At 54.8% G+C, this 16797-nt stretch overlaps 1 protein-coding gene across 2 annotated transcripts in view; it reads left to right on the plus strand.

Annotated features, from left to right (window-relative positions):
* Window positions 1-16797, plus strand: part of TNRC6A (trinucleotide repeat containing adaptor 6A) — a 104183-nt gene that overhangs the window by 16034 nt on the left and 71352 nt on the right. For both annotated transcript variants that reach the window (XM_069810570.1, XM_069810571.1), the window contains exon 4: window positions 9870-9943. In XM_069810570.1, the coding sequence (XP_069666671.1) occupies window positions 9870-9943 (74 nt within the window). The remainder of the gene's footprint in view (window positions 1-9869; window positions 9944-16797) is intronic.

Raw genomic sequence — 16797 nt, forward strand, 5'->3', positions numbered from 1 at the left:
GGCTGGCTCCCATGAAGCGTCGGCGTGGGGTGGAGGACGAGGACTGCGCGTGGGTCGCTGGCCGTGGCTCCAGGTGAGCAGCTCAGCCCCGCAGCAGCCCCAGGCACGGGGCTGGGGCACCCGCTCCCCCCCCCAGCTCCCTGCCAGCTGAGGGGTTGGCCAGATCCAGACCCTCATCTCCAGGCATCCCCCTCCGCTCTGCGTAGTCTCTGGGTTCCCCATCAAACAGCCAGCACACAAAGCAGAGCTCTCCATCTTGATTTAATAAGTATCTGGAAATGTCATAAAAGACGTGATAATAAAATATCAGATGCAGGAAAATGACTAGCCAAAAGGCATTTTAAAAAGGGAAGAGTGTAAACGCAGTAGATTAAGACACTAATTCCTATCCCTTGTATGTTCTCCATCTTTCCTGTGTCTTGACAGACAGAAATAAATGCCCCCTCTTCCTGCGAAGCACTATCTGCCTCTCCTTGCTGTATTGCAACCACAGGGTGCCCACAGCTGTAACAGCCCATTTATTCTCAAGATTTGATGCTTTATCACTTTCAAAGGAGCGGCTCAGCTAGTTCATCATACATTCCCACTGCAAGCACTTACACTTAAAGGGCAGATAGAGATTCTGATGGTAATAGCTAAATTTGATTTTTGACGCTCTGAAGTATCTCTGCAAATTAAAGACCTGCAATTTCTGCCTTTGTTTAGGCCATGCAACAAGGCAATAGGAACAAAGACAAAAAGCAAAATGAAAAATAATTCACATGAGTTTGGAGGAGCCAGAGGGTCCCTCTGTAACTCGGGCTCTGTGAAAGTAAGAGCTGTGGGTTTGTTTTTTTTTTTCTTGTAAATGTAGCTCTGAACCAAACAAAATGCCAGTAAATTCCCAAGCCCAGCACCAGTGCAATAAAGACAGGAGCCAGATCAGCAGCTAAGTGATGGATGTGTTAATGTTTTAATAGGCCGACCACCTCATAAATAATTTGCTCAGTTCTTGAGTAATTGACCTGGTCACAGTGGTAATAAAGGGCTGTCCCCTGGGCTCTTGTTCAAAGGTTCATCAAACCCTTCCAGAGAAAGTCTTAAGTGGCTTTTAACAATATATATTTTATATTGTTACAGTCTAGCGCCCTGCTAATTCTGCAGTCAGTGCAAACACCACCAGTTCAGCTCCGTGGATATTTCAATTAAAAAAACCCAGAGCGACTTTTGCCAGGTGAGCTCTTTGTTTGCTCTCCAGTGAGCTCCGTGCAGAGCATCCCGCCGCGGAGCACGGCTTGGTCTGGAGGGATGGAGCTTGTGGTGGTGCCCGGCACAGGGGAGTGGTGGTGGGTGGCCAAACTGGGGGGCGGCTTCATGGGAACCCACCCACTGCAGCCAGGCCACCGGGGACGGCTCCGCAGCCACTGCCGCCAGCTATCCCGGGCAGCAGGAGCAGCCAGAGCCCAGCCAGGGGCCAGGGCTCTCCCAGGGTCTCCCTCTTGTGTGCTGGGTTTTCCTCTTGTGTACTGAGCATTCTTCTTGTGTACTGGGTATTCCCGTTGCATGCTGTGCACTACTTTCCAGTGCTGCCACTGGGAGCAGCTTTACTCAGCCTGGGACAGGGCTGCTGCTTTGCCATTAGGGTTTCTAACCTTTGCAATTGTGGGGGTCAGACAGTTCATGGCATCTGCAACCCTACCCATAGCCATAGTCTGCTGCTCTTAAATTTTTCTGCACTGTTAATTCGAGCTTAACAAAGGTCCCCTATGTCCCAGCAGGCCGATGTTGTTTTGACCGCGTGGTGCTGCAGGACTTGTCCCACCAGCCGCTTTGCTATGTCTGTGGGATGGGCCAATGTGGTCATCTTGCTGTAGCTGCAAATAAGGAAGACGCCAAACAGCAGAGTCATTTGTCAAATAAAATCAGTGGCAAACATCTCCAGCATTGCACCTCCGGTATGAGGATGTAATTAAATTTGAGACAATGAGGAAACACCCCTGTTGTGGAGGGCAGATCAGCAGTCCCCCCTGGCTGCACAGGCAGATCTGTTCCCCGCTCCAGCAGCGCAGGGCTCGCAGCAGGAGGCTGGAGTGCCCATCCTCATCGCTGGCTCCCAGCTGTTTCTTTACTCTGATGGGAAGATGCAGCCGAGGGGGAGGACGACCACCCAGCTACAGCTACTCTCAGCGGTGGCAGCCCTGACCCTGCTGTGGGGTCACGCCACAGCGCTTCAAGTCCCTTATCTGGGATGGCTTTTTAATACCACGTAAAACACCAGCTGGCTTCAGCCCTGGCTTATCTATCTACGTGGGGTCACTGCTGCAGGCACCCAAATGGAGGCGAGCGGCTGATTCACCCCTGGCACACACCGGCGTAAATCGCCGTGTCTCGGGAAGGCTCATGCTGCAGTGAGGGTGCAATAACTAAACTGAACTGTGTTGCCTGTAAAACACTGTCGTGGTCAAACATCCCACTGCTGCGTGCCGGCTCCACGTGGCAGGGCCCAGTGCCAAGCCATCTCATGCAATTACCGCTGCAGTCGTTAGTGCTGGAGGTGCTGCATTAGGGGTGCAGGGGCCACTGGTGTTCCCCAGCAGACCCCAGCCCTCGGGAGGCTCCCGTGCCCCTGGCTGGCTCTGTGCCTGCCTGGGATGTGGGTCGGTGCAGAGCGGAGCCGGCTGGGAAGTCTTGCTGGGATGAAGGCTTTGGTGCAGGGCTGAGTGACCGCAGCTGCCACAGCTGGGGAAGCGGCTGGAGGAGTTTTGGGGTGCCCCCGAGCGTGGTCACTGCGCAGCCATGAACACAGGAGGCTGGTGGTCCCGGGCTTCTGCACTGGGAGCAGCGCGTACTGCAGCACCACGACCTCCCCAGGGACGGGGGCTTCAATGGAAAATGCCGTTTTGCCTGCCCAGTGCTGCCTCTGAGGGAGATGCTCCTCGCAAGATGCCGTGGTCAGGGGCCGATATCCAAATTTGCCAGGAGAGGAAGGGCCCACGGCCAGGGGTCCATGGGGATGCCAGCGAGGGACAGTAGGGAGGCAGGTTTGTTCACAGGACTGTGGGGTTTTTGGGGGAAGTGAAATCCCCTGTGAGCGCCCACTGACAGGCGGGTGCTGCTGCCATCGGTCTGGCAGCGCCCACCTTGGAAAAGGGACCAGTGGCCAAAAGGGGCCAAGTGGGAGGAGGGCGTTGATTGTGGCTTTGCATATTTAATTTGCTACGTGCTGGCACACTGGCTGTGCTCTGCGCCTGCTCTCGTGCCATCGTTGGTGGCAAAGCACCTCCCTCCCTGGCAGCTGGGAGCGTGGGCAGGAGTCGCGCCGCTTCACCGAGTTGGCAGAAATCCCACCTGGGAGCCCACCAGCCCGGGTGCGGTGATTGGCACCGTGCTTTGCCCTCTGCTTCTCTGCAGGGACTGCTGAGCCTGACCCGCCGGTGCCGCGGCTCCCCGGGGCTCTTGGGTGCCCACGTGGCAGCAGCAAAGCCCGGGAGCCCCCGGTCGCAGCATCCCCCCGCCAGAAGCATCTTTCTCTCCGAACATCCCTTCTCCCCCCCACCTGCCCTCCTGCACATGCAGCCTCATCCCAATCATCAGAGGCAAACGTGGCTGTAATGAAAAGTAAATTTAATATCCTTGCCCCTATTTTTGTAAATTAGTATAACCGTCAGCTACAGAATAAATGACACCTAATTACTGTTTGGGGAAGTTCAGGCAGAAGTGCTTAGCTGTGAGGTGATCATAGGGAAGCACCATCGATGACGGAAAATGAACAAGATGCTGGCTGTAGGAAACTGTAATTACAGAGGACTGACATACTGTGAGCTGTTTATGATAATGAAGTGGTGCATCAAATCAAATTAACCTTAGTTATTTAACACAGAATGCACCGAGGACTTGTCTCAGTAGATGCTAAATCCAAAACCGGAGCTGTCGCCCAAGTCAGAAAAGCAGCTCAAACGCAGGCACGGGCGGTCGCTTTTATTTGAGATATGTTTAGCGAGCGGCCACCGCAGCGTGCCAGGACGGCCGGGCTGCGCGATGGTGAGGGCTAGCGCAGGCAGAAAGCCGGCGGAGCTGCTGCCGGCAGCCTGGGGAGCCGCGGTGCTGCCAGGGAGCCCCGTCGCCGCCGCCGGCTGCTCGCTCGTGGGGAAGAGCCGGCGGCAGCATCGCTGAGCGAGCCGCCGTCGCCTCCGTGTCCCCCACCATGCGCCCCTTGTTCTGCGCTACGCCGAGGGCCCCGTGCTGCTCGCTTGCCGCTGGAGCGGAGCCAAGGCAAGGTCAGTATCCCGCCCCGGGAGGAGGTATCGAAAGCCGGGGGTGTTTTCTCTCAGTCCAGCGGGGTCTGGCTGCGGGGCAGCAGGATGCTCCCCTGCCCGGTGTGCCGGGCACGCTGCCGGCCGCTCCCCGTTTCAGGGCAAAGGATGCAAGTGGCACCGTACTCTTGTAAGAGGGTTTCATTTGCCCATCTCTCTTTCCCACGAAGGCTGCGGTGCTTGCTGGAGGAGCGTTCCCATTGGGATCCCTTCACACTGACGGGTGAGTAACCTTTCAAATTAACCCAAACGCTCTGTTAAAGATTAATGAGCTTTCTAAACAAGGGTCCCTTCTGTGTGCAGGGCTGCTTGCAGCGCTGCACATTCCTCTCCGCCGGAGGAAGGGATTGCTGCTCCGCAGCCGGGGCTCTACCGTGCTGGAGATGCCGGCACAAGCTCAGCTGGAGCCTGGGGGGTCCCGAGGGCACCGTGGCAAGGGGCAAAGGGGCAAACACACTTTATGACAGAGGTTCTGTAAATAATGTTAAAGGCTGTTGGTGTCAGCGGTGTTTCTTTGGTTAAAGGGAGGAGGTAGGAGAGCCCAGCTCTGGGCAGCAGAGATGCTGCCGGGCTCGGATCGGTCAGGTGCAGGCAGAGCCGGGTTGGCTTTGCAGGGCAGGAATGGTTGATGCGGGCAGCGAGGAGAGCTGGCGAGCAGGGCGCGGGACCGCAGCAGGCAGCTGCCTGCTGGCACAGCTCAACCACGCACACGTGCTGCCGCGGCAGAACCAAAGGGCGAGAAAAGGAACCAGCCTGGGCAAGATGCCTCTTGCCCTGGCTCGTAGTGTCCGTGTCCTGACGGCCTGCTGCCTTTCCCAGTACCTGATTTGCTTCTGAACATTTTGTTACGGGTTGTGTTGTTAGAAAATATCTGCTGAGTGCCCTCCCTGCTGGCAGGGGCCTCTGGGGAGATGAGTCCCTCCGCAGGGAAAGGATTCCTTTGCAGAACTTCCCACTTGTTGGAAAAACACAAACTGCATCTCCAGCAAAAGGCTTTCCTCTGTGTAATTCAAAGTGCTCGATGGATTTTAGAATACCTGCAGTCAGATTCATCCTGAATTATATTTTTGCATATCTTTCTGTTTATCAGATTTTTTTGAAAAAAATGTGTTTACTGTCTTTTCGGCTTTCCAGCAAGAACAGTTTTCATCCATACACACCCCCGCACAAGCGCAGGTGCTCAAACAGGCAGCAAAGGGCTGAGCAGGCAGCTACTGGAAGCGGGTGATGCCATGGTGGCCCTTTCCAGGGGACAGCCGGGCATTTCCCAAAACTCTCCCCCCGGCGCGAGTCGGGGCCGGGCACGGGGGCCAGGTGGGCACCAGCTGGGAAAGCAGCTGCCTGGCACGGCTGCCCTGCAGAGCGCAGCTCTTGCCCGACATCATTTACAGTCATGCTGAACTGCACCGGCACTCCTCCGAGCCCTCTATCTTCAACTCTCTACTGGTGGCTCCCCTGTGTATCAATTAGCACCCCAGGTGCCATCCCAATAATTCCTCCTCTAATGCTGGCTTTGAGTCCTGGTTCGTGGTGGAGGGCGCTGGCTTTTGTGGTTATGAGTTCATTTTGCTTCTTTCCATCAATATGAAAATGCCTTGTGAGTCTTGAGAGTTAATCACTATTGTATGGGAATAAAGAGAGGAGATTTTCTCTAATCCCCTTTAAATGGCCTCCAAATGAGGGCTCGAACAAAGATGACTAATGACAGACATGATTAAACTAATTTAGTAGGTGAAGCTTTGATGGGAGCCCTCCCAAGCCCAGGTATAGCCTTGGGGGACCATGCACTAACTCTCCATCCTGCAAATGCAGACCTCCTTGCTGTCATACTTGAATTAAGCAAACTCATTATTTTTTGTTTTGTTTTGACTGGAGGTTTCCCCTTTTTTATTGAAAATTTTTTTGTCTCTCCCACAAACCTTTTACTTACCACTGCTAAATACAATCTCACTAATGGGATACTAAATCCAGATTCACTTAATAGCCAACTCCATCCCTCATACCTTATCCAATACCTCTCATCAAAGGGTTCCTTCTGAACATGCATTTGTCTTTCAAGAACTGATAACAGTAATGAAATATAAAGTCAAAGAAATGTGTTTGAGGACCTCTCCAAAGGAGATGCATTCAGCTCTGGAAACCTGTTGTGGTAAGCTACGGTACCAGGTGCAGCATGGCTGAAATCCAGTTCCTTTTGGATAAAGCACGACCGCGGCTGTGCAGGGAGCAGGCGTCAAGCGGACAGAGCCCTGCGGTCCCCGAGCAGCACTGGTGGGCTGCGTGCCCCGCGGCTGCCGATGCAGCGGGCTGCAGGTGGGAGCTCAGGGCAGCATCGGGTCTGTTCTGCAGCACTTACCGCTGCGATGCAGCTTTGGGTGCAAACTTCACCCCCCAGGTAATTTCCTGGCGGAGTGAAAGTGTTGCAAGGCCGATGTGAGGCCAGGAAAGACACATATGAAAGATCGAGATGATGATGGGGTTTGAATTCAGGCTCCACTTGAACGACTCTTGAGACGACCTCCTTCTGTGGCCTTGGGCAGCTGCGGAGCTTGCCCATGCTCCAGTCCTCCAGCAGGCCATGCTGCTTATTTCTCTGGGTTTAGAGAGCATAAATTAGCTACAATTTATGAGATAATTGTAAAAAGCTGAATCTAACTGTTCAAGACTGCTGTTGTTATTAACACATGCTACTTTCAAAACATCATGGTTATGTCAGGGCACAAGGATTCCCCCCAGCACTTTTCCCATACGAAAGGCATGTATTATCCTGGCTGCTGTGCTGCTGTTGAACCGAAGCCATCAGTGAAAGTCGGTACAAGGCGGTCAAACAGATTGGCCTGACGAACGGCCCCCGTGGCTCAGCAGGGGCTCGCATCCCTGCCTGCATTACTCTCGTAATTACTAACTGCTGTTTCCAGCCACTGAAGCAGGACTCTGCTCAGCCGTGCTCCTCTTCTGATACTAGGGGGCCCTTTATTTCGGTGTTCACTCTTCTTGGTCCACACATGGACACAGGGCAGGAGTCAGCTCCGGCTGGCAGGTGGCATCACTGCGGCTGGGAGCGCCTCGATGGGGATGGCTTGTCTGCAGCAGGATGGGGGAAATTACATTAACAGAGAATATATGTGTCTGTAACGAGGACTTCAGGTGGCACTTGCAGCATCAGTGGTGGAGTCTGGTTGCATAAATATGTTCGACGTGGGGAGTGGGGAATGAGATGCACGGGGTGAGCTGTGTGCTGGGAGCAGCCCCCTGCCCTTCGGGGGGGTTAGCAGGAAACCCTGCGTCCCCTTTGCCAGGAGAGGGTCAATGGAGAGCTCCTCCGGCTGCCTCCGCTGTGCTTTGCTGTGCGTCTCTGCCCTGGCCTGTCCCTGTCACCTCCCCATCAGGCACACGCCGGTCTCCAGCCCTCACCCAGGTGCTTTCCCCAGCCTCGCATCGCTCCTGCTGCCCGTCCCTGCCCGTCCCTGCTCCGCAGCACCCTCCTGCGCACGACATGGTCCGTCTGCGCTGCTGCTCCAAGAGGTGCTCACTGGCCTTCCCTCAGCATCTTCTTTTCTTTCCCTTTGACCGCTGTTGTCCCTTTTATGAAGTTTCCCAGCTGCGGCAGCTGGATTTTCCCCTCTGCCGTCACAGCGCACCGGCCAGGCTGCGCTCATGGGCAGCGCAACGGCATCCAAGGAGGAGGGCTGGGTTTAACTAGTCCTGCGCGTTGCCTTGCATTACCTGCAGTTTCGGGTGGCATGCGGTCACTCCTCTCCTGGCTCACCCCTGGTGACTTAGGGAATACCTCTGGCTCTGGCACAGACCCTGAGGACGCATGTCTGGCTGCCTCCTTCCTCCCTCAACCCAGCGCTTCGCTCTCCCTTCTCTCCCTGAGCTGGTCTCTCTTCCCTTTGCTTTAAGGATTGCCCTCACCGGTGGCCGCCCTGTCCCCACGTGTCACCCATTCCCTCAATCCTTGCGGGAAGCTGCAGCCTCTCCTCCCTGCTGCTCCTGGATAACGACACTGCAATATGCTTTCACTCACCAAACCGTAATATGTTCTTACAAGTAATGAGCAGCAATAGAGCCCCTTCTAGGCCTATTAAAATACCAAAACCTGCACTGAGAAAAGTGTAAGAATACGCAGGACAACAAAATCAGGGTGTCCCATCCCTTCCCTGCAATATTGGGAGTGATTAATGTGACACTATTGCTGTCCATCTTGCTTTTGTTTAATTATCATTTTTGTATTGTTCATGTCTCTGGAGACCCGATCTGGCGGGAACGGCTTGATGGATTATGTATGAAATCCAGGTCAACACGTCCAAGTATTACTGCCTCATAATTTGCTGCGCCACAGAGGCCAATATAGATGCCTTGTGTTATTAATTATACCAATATATTTTCATGAGTAATGTGATTAATTAGGCTGTATATATTACAGTTGCAGGCCTGTTCTGTTGCTGTGTTTGTTCTTGGATGGAGGTGGCTGGCTCAGAGAGCAGGCAGCAAAATCTGTAGCTTGGGCTCGGTCTCGTTCCTTCTCTTCCAGAGCGTTCAGGGGAAAAATACAATTCCATACGCTGCACTTCACGTGCCAGGGAGCCACGAGGCAGCGGGGGAGAGGAAAGCGGGGCTGCCTCCGGCCACGGTCGCAGGGCGGTTGGTCCCGGGAAGGGACGGCCGCTGCCGGGGCTCTCCTGGCCGCGGCTGCCCCCTGAGATGCTGCCGGAGCGGGCTGCCGGGCTGCAGCGTCAGCTCCCGGGGACCAGGCAAACCCTTAGCGGTGGCAGGACGAGCAGGGAGATGCTGAACGGGCCGGAGGGGCCCCAGTGGGAATCCTGCCCAGGGCTGCCCGGACCCCACCGCACGCGGGGGCAGTCAGGATCACACCGCCCGGGCTGGATCCTGCCGGCGTCGCGGAGCCCAGCACCGTGCTGGGCTCGCTTTTAGCACTGCAAGGATGAATTACACTTAAAATAAATCACAGAGACTCGTCTGCTCTCACTGAACTTCTTAAAAAGTGTATCAATGAAGTCGTTCCTGTAACTCATTTTTATTTTCCTTTTACAAGCTCAAAGTATGGGAGCTAAACCATGCCGAGTGTGATCCCGCGCCGCTGGCCTACAACACCTGCAGGGCTCGGGTTCACAGCGTGGTTTTAACCTGTCACAGGCGGTATCGTGACAAGCTGTTGTCAGTCTGCACAGTGAGAAGACAGGACAAAGTGTTTGTAGCTTTGCTGCAGGGAGAAAATATTCACAGAAACACAGATTTTTGACAAAAGCAGCAGCCTCCCCAGCTCTCTGGGCATGTTTGCTCGGCATCGAGGCTTCATCCCCCCTGCCAGCCAGCAAACTGTGTCCCTTGCCATGTCATAGCCAGCACTGGGACCTGGGAAGCCCGCGGTTCCCCAGCTCAGCATCACCAAACCTCTGCAAAGCGCAGCGCTGCCCGGCTGGAGCCGAGCTCTGCTGGGCTTCCCACGGGGCAAGAGGAACCTGTGCCTTGTTTTCTGCCTCTCGCTCTCAGAGCTCTGCTCCCGGCATCACAGCGGAGCTGAATCCTCTTCTGTCTTTTGTTTCCATAAAGGTCAAAGAAGAGTCATCGTCCTTTAAGTGCCAAGAAGAGGCCTTCCACCCTCTGGTGCAAGAAGACTTTGAACAGTAAGGCAGCTGCTTTTTCTTCCTGAATGGTTGCTGCTTGATTGCATGTACATTGATTTTACTCTGGCCATTTTTTTCCTTCTTGTCACAAGTTTGATTGCAAGGGTTTGTTTCTTTGCTTTTTCACGTAATTTAGCCCTGGCAGTCACACAAACAATCATGTCGGTGATGGGGTATTGTCCTGTCCTCCCAGTGATGCTTCAAGATCTTGAGTTGCAATTTTCCCATCAAGTTATTCCTTCAGTGGGAATGGCAGGAACTGAGGGAGGGTAGTTTTGGCTCCTCTGGAGCCTCACTAACCCCTCTGAGAGCATCTGGGAGCCCTTCTTGCAGAGGCAAGGGCTGAATTGCAGCTCCATTGACCGGGGGGCCTGCAAGCACCCAGCCTGGGGCTCAGGGCAGTTGTCAGTGCTGGGCCAGCCGGCAGGCTGGGGGAGCCCATTTCTGCGCGGTTTTACTGTCTCGCTGGAAGGGGGTGACTTGCGTGCCTTGGGGGACGGAGGACAGCCAGCTGGCAGGGTGCAGGATCAAAGCCATCGAAAATAAGGTGGGCAGAAGCTGCTCCAGGTGGTCCCCTTGCATCCCTGCCTGCAGAGGGAAGCAGGTATGTGATCCTGCTAAGGTTTCTGATATTTCCAGAGTGGTCTTCTTGCACCCCGGGGTGTAACCCAAAGCTTTCGCAGTGCTTTGGTGGACCCTCGGGGAGGCAGAGACCCCAGTCACTGCGTCCCTGGCCGGCCGCCCTGTGCAGGAGAGCGGCAGGGCCCTGCCGTGGGCTGGCTCGGAACCGAAGCAGCAGCAAGGGGATGTTTTGCTGCACGGTTTCATACAAAGGCAGAGAGCGGCACAGACACAACGGGTCGGCTGCGGCTGTTCGGCTGTGCAAGACCTTGATTTAATTATGCCAATGGTTGCAGTTGGCACCCAGCCTGACGCGTGCAATCCCTGCCAGATCACTGTTACAGATCTCCAGAAGTGCTGTCCGTCTGCAGCTCTCCGCAGCCGTCATTCCGACTGTGCCATCAGGCTCCAGCTCCCCATGCTTCCCAGCCCCACACAGCCGCTGTTGTGCTGGCAAAACTGTGTGTTAGCTGGGATCACTGATCCCACGTGGGAGATGGGAAGAGACCCTACCAGCAGCTCTGGGAATGGTGCCCGCATTTTTTGCATCCTAGGAAAGGTTTGCTATCGTGTGCGCTGGCGTGCAGGAACATACCTAAGTGTGGCTGTAATGAGATGGCAGCGAAGGCGTAGCATGTGTGGGATGGTGGGATCGCCTGGCACCGCCGAAAGCTGCCCGTGCTGGTCCCACGCCACAGCTGCCGCACCCGTCCCCTCCCGACAGGGGCAGGGAGTGCGGGAAGCCCGGGAGAAGTGCGGTGGCACCGTGCCGCAGCTACCGGCAGCTGCCCCAGCAGCAACGCGACAGCCCACCGGCATGGCGGGGAAATGGAGCAGAGTCAGCTATAAATTAGGCACAATGAGGACAGGCTGGGACACAGTAGCCAGGCTCATTACCGACGAGCTCTCTCTTCAGGTCCTGCTGCGTATTTATTTGTTTGTGCTGGAGCTATGAGGAGTGTGAATCCCCCCTCTCCAGCAGCCAAGGGCAGGCGCAGGCGATGGTGGTGCCGCAGCCCTGGGCTCTCGATGCCCACGGCTGCTCGGGGCCGCACCGCTCCAGGGGTTTCCATCAGCAGCATGGCCCCGGGGCTTCCCTCTTCCTTCTGGCCGGGGTGGCCGGTGCAAGTGGGACTGAGCCCCGAGGTGAGACCCTTGCCCCACGCACAGGGAGCGGGGCTGTGCTGACCCACGTGGAAGCGGCCGTGGGGTGCAGAGGAAACCCCCAAGGGCACTGTCTGCGCAGCCACAAGAGCCTCTCCCAATTAGGGGCACAGCGTCATCTGCAGAGAAAAGCAGCATTTGCGTTTCTCATCAGGTCTCTGAAGTAGCTTGTGCTGTGTTTCTGAGCACTACACCTCTTCCCTGACACCTGGACTCACCAGGAGGGAAATAATGCAACCGGGAGCCCTTCCCCGGCTGGGGGACCTGTGCTGTGTTTGGACGGACGTGTGTGCCCTGCCCTGTGTCAGAGCACGGTGCTTGGGTCATGGTGAAGATGATCCCCCAGCTCTGCCTGGAAGGCAGCAGGGAACTCAGCATGAAGTGAAACCTTCCCGAGATGGTCCTGCTCCAGGGATTCAGCCATAAGCCAGAGAGGAGCCTCCTTTATTCTACATTTATTACTTGGGACTGACCCCCCTCCCCCTGGGACAAGCCCATCACTGAAAATGCCTTTTAGAAGCTCCGGTCACAGTCAAAAATAAATCAGAAAATGAACTATTACTCAAAGTGACTCAGAGTTGCTCAAGATTTATATGCTTTGGGCAGCTGGAACTCCATTTGCTGGGATACCTGGGGAAGCCTCCGCCACTAGCGCACCGTGACCGTTTGCAATTTCACACCACTTTAAACTCGCTCTCATTGAGATTGGGGAGATGAAAAATGTCTTTATTAAGGGAAGTCACAGGTCCCTGATTGGCTGCTAAATGTGTTTTAATGTGAGTGGGGAGGACAGGAAGGAGTGCGGGGAGGGGGAGCCACGGTGGTCACTGAGCTCCCATGGGAGCCTGGCAGGGCACAGCAACTCCAAACAAAGGATTTCACTTTGGTTTTCCTGCTGCTTTGACCATCTCGAGATGGTTGGTGGCATTTACTTCGGGCCAGCAAGGTGGCTTGTTGAACTCTCCATCGCCCCACATTTCAGCAGGGACAGGAGGAGGTGACCTCCGCTCCGCAGCTGATGTGCTGGGGTCGGCATGGAGCTGTACGAGGTGGGGATGTCGGGAAGAGTGCAGGGCTCGGGTGTGCCCGCAGGCCAGGACTCACGTGTGCATCCCATCACCCATGCGATATTGCAGGGGTTCCTGTTCCCTTCTTTTGCAGCTCTGTTTGTTCCTTGTCTGTAAACCCGTGGCAGTCCCATTACAACGCTAACCTCCTTTTCCCCACCCCGGCACTTGTCCAGCTGCTCTGCAGGGAGGTCTCCCAGACCAATAAGCACCCTTTCCTGCAGAGACAGCAGAGAAAATCCCAGAGCACTTGTTTGTTTCTCACTATCTTCGCGTGTTAGAGCATCTCCAGCTGCCACGGTCCTGCTTTGCCCTACCTCTGGCTGAGACGTGCCTTGCTGGTCCTGGTTCACCCAAACCACGCTTACTGAACAGCAGGATATGATATCAGTAGGAATACGAGTCTTTGCTGGTGGTGTCCAAACCAGGCAGGATGCAAATGCTTACAAAAGCCGTAAATGAAGAAAGGAAAACCTGCTTGGGAAAGCCTTGCTGGCAATGCTTCTCCTCGCTGTCACCCAACGGGATCGTAGGGATGCATCCAGAAGTGCTCGGGCTGTGTTACCAGGGAGGGCAAACCCCCATCTCCTGCAGCTGGCTCTCACAGAGCAATTGTGGGGGATGCCTCCAGGTTTTGGAGAGCACATGCCTTTTGGCACAAGCCCTGGTGATGATCATGGGCTGGCTGGGCTGCTGTGCTCCATCTGGACCTCCTGACTGTGTGATTCCTGGTGGTATCTCTTAACGAGTGACCCTCTGTACAAGGATACATGTATGCACACAGGTGTGCAATGTGCTTTAATAATTTACTCAGTTAAAGACACCATTATTTGTGCTCCTACAAATAAGAGTCTTGGTGACTGATCTCCCCGGGCATCCCACAACGGCTCACACCTTGAGTAACTCCCATGCGTACGGCAGACGTGGAGCTGCGCGGGGAGGTGTTTGTGCTTCCCGCTGCTCTTGTTTCTCCAGCAGACCTTTGTGGGTATTCACTCCCTGATGATCTTTTATTCTTGCATTTGTATCTTTACTCCAGGAATCATGCACTAAACCTGGAGTGAAGTCAAGCACAGACCCTCCTCCCAGCTCATCCAGCCACACAGTTTACAAAAGGCTCTGTTATTATCCCTGCATCCACACTCTCTAACCCTGTAATTAGATGCTTAGGCTATGATTGCCCCATTGTCCGCTGGATGGGTTTAATCATTCTTTTCTCCTACAGTGGCAATTTTGTTCCAATTAATTATTTCAGTTTGAACAGCAATAGCTGGTTGAGTTTAGAGAGAAATTAAAAGGGTAGAGAAGGATAATGAAGAGTGAGCTAACTAGGGAGAGACTGCAAACAGGGCTGTGCGTATCCCTGCTTCTCTTCCAGGCTCTCACTTGCTCCCCAGGGAGCTTTCTGGGGCTGGAAAATGTTCTCCCTGGAAACAAGGATCCTGTGTGACACAGAAATGCTGCCTGGCTTCATCCCTGCCTGGGAGGTTCATTATTGGGTCTGATGGAAACCAGAAGGCGTGCTCACACTCCAGCCCGGGAAGGAAAGTGTTTCTCATTCAGGCTTTAATCAACATGTCTTAAACCTTGGTAGAGGCAGGGCAGGTTTTGGCTCATTGTGCTGTATACCTTGTGTTTTCCTAGCCAGCAAATACATGTCCCAGTTCAGTCCCAGCTGAACAGGACCTGTAGCCACTTCCCATGAGACTCTCCCAGGCAGCAGCTGCACAGCGACGCGATGGACCAGGTGGGACCTGTGAAAGCAAAACAAAGGGCAAAAGAAAAACCAATGTCTGGTCCAGCATTTGCTTGTTGGCACCTCCTGGGAAAGAGGAAAAGCTCTCTGTAGTCCTAGTTCTCACCAGACCTGGACGGTTTTCCAAGCAGCACTGCTTTCTCCACGTGAGTGGATCCAGCTCTGGGCTGGAGGAGAGGCAGCAGGCTGCGACCAGGACAGTGGGACCCCGGAGCTTTCCCAGCCCCGCATCCCTCCCTGCCTGTTGAAGGCAACGGGCTGCCTGTCAGTGGCACTCATGGCTCTGCTGTGCCTGTGTTGTCAACCATGCAGCATGTTCACAGCAATCTGCAGAGCAACATCTGGTGGTGTTCCTTCCCTCCCCGAAACATCTGGCCGCTTGGCTAGCTAACAGATACAAGCTGCCATCTGAGGGCCAGATGCACGCAGAACATCCCATGCTCCTGGTTTAAAGTGCCATGAAAAATGGGACCAGGAAGGAGGGATGGTGTGTCCATGGAGGCTCGGTCGCTCCATTGTCCCAGAGTCTCTCCTTTCCCCGAGCCTGTGACAGCGGGGCTGCATTTTCACCCTCCTGCCCAGCAAAAGGCTCTGCTGCAGCCGTGATGGCGGAGGCAGCAGCTGGCAGGGTGGGTGGCAGCGAGCGCAAGGCAGGCGCTGGCTGGGCACGGCAGCGAGGGCAGTGGCATAATTTTGGATCCGCTCCTGGCTCTCGGTGCAGCGTGAAGAACCAACCAGAGCCACAGCACCCCTGTGAGTCCTTCTTAAATGCTTCTGGCATCGATTACTTTTAGACAGCCATGTTTTTTCCTATTGGTATGGGCAGAAATTAATCCATGCCCAGCTCTGGGATTAGTTTACCCAGATTTGGCTCTGGCTCCCGGAATGGGAGGAGTTTTGCTTTTGTGGTCACAGGCTGGGAGAGAACCTCCTTTGGTTTGGGGTCTGCTCTGTGGCCTCGCCGGCCAGGGCAGGGGCTCAGCACCGCCTTGAATACCCAGCCCTGGTGCTCAGCCTCTTGCACAACCAGCTCCATGAGCTTTGTGTCCCAAAACAAACCCAAAGGGGGGTCAGAGAGCCAGGTCACGCTCGGGGGGCAGCCCAACTGCTGGAGGGGGACCCGCAGCGGCTGCTGCCCTGGCCGGTGCTGGAGCACCCAAATGGGGAGGTAAGGCTCAGAGGAGCTTTCTCACCATGCTAGACTGACCCTAAACACTGCTATAAAATACATTAGTTGTTACAGTCAACAGCAAACCGTGATCACCAAATCACTGATTAATTCGGTGGAATTACGAGCTGGCGTGGGCGCCATTCTCAAGGTGATTTGGGATGCAACTGATTTGGATTTTAAAAAATTAAATAAAAAAAAAAATTAAGGTTAGACAAGGTTTAGAGGGAGAGAAAAAAAAAATGCCTTTCAGGAGTTACAAAAATGCTGCCTGTGCAATTCATGTATAATTCAATGAATTCCAGAGTAGTTTGAATATTTAAATTATGTATGATCAAAGCAATAAAGAAATCTGCATTTCCTCACTCCGAGCCCCCCAGACATAACGCTCCCAAGTGTCCCCTCCCCAAAAGGCAGCTCCTCGCTTCCACACTCCCAGATCTATTGAGCCTCATTGCTCCAAAGAAATTGAGTTCGACTGGAAAAATACGGCCGTCAAGTGCAACCGCTGTTCTTTAATAAATCCGTGATGCATTGCATCTCCCACCAGCGCTGTTGCCAGGGCGATGGTCATTGCTGCTGCCGCAGGGCAGGCCTGGGGAGGGGTGATGGGCACGGCGTGGGGCAAAGGAGCCCCCGGCACAGGCAGCCCCGCACCACCGGCACGCTGCCTGCAGCAGCGGCTGGGGAAGAAAAGCTCCCGCAAGGGAGGATGGCGGCAGGCAGCCGAGCTCCGACCAACGTGGCAAGGGGATGGAGGGGCCTCGTCCCCCACTGTCACCTTTCTTGGGGTCTGCAGAACAGCAGCTCCGGCCTCGCTGCACAGCCCCTGCGTTTCTCCGTGGGCTGGGGGGTTGTTGGTCCCGTCCTCCAAGCCCCTGTGGATGTGTCCGTTTTGTCTCCCAGCTCCTGTGCTCCTGGACCGGGATGCGGCAGCTCCCCTCCTCTGGCTGCAGCCATGGCCAGCTGGGCCAGGAAAAAAATGGAAAAAAACAACAAAATGCTCCCTCTGCCCCTCCCCCTGCCCACTCTCAGGATGCTGTAAATTTTCATTAGTATTCTGTAATTTAATGATCTA

The sequence above is a fragment of the Haliaeetus albicilla genome, chromosome 22 (assembly GCF_947461875.1).
Source record: "Haliaeetus albicilla chromosome 22, bHalAlb1.1, whole genome shotgun sequence".
Lineage (NCBI taxonomy): Eukaryota > Metazoa > Chordata > Aves > Accipitriformes > Accipitridae > Haliaeetus > Haliaeetus albicilla.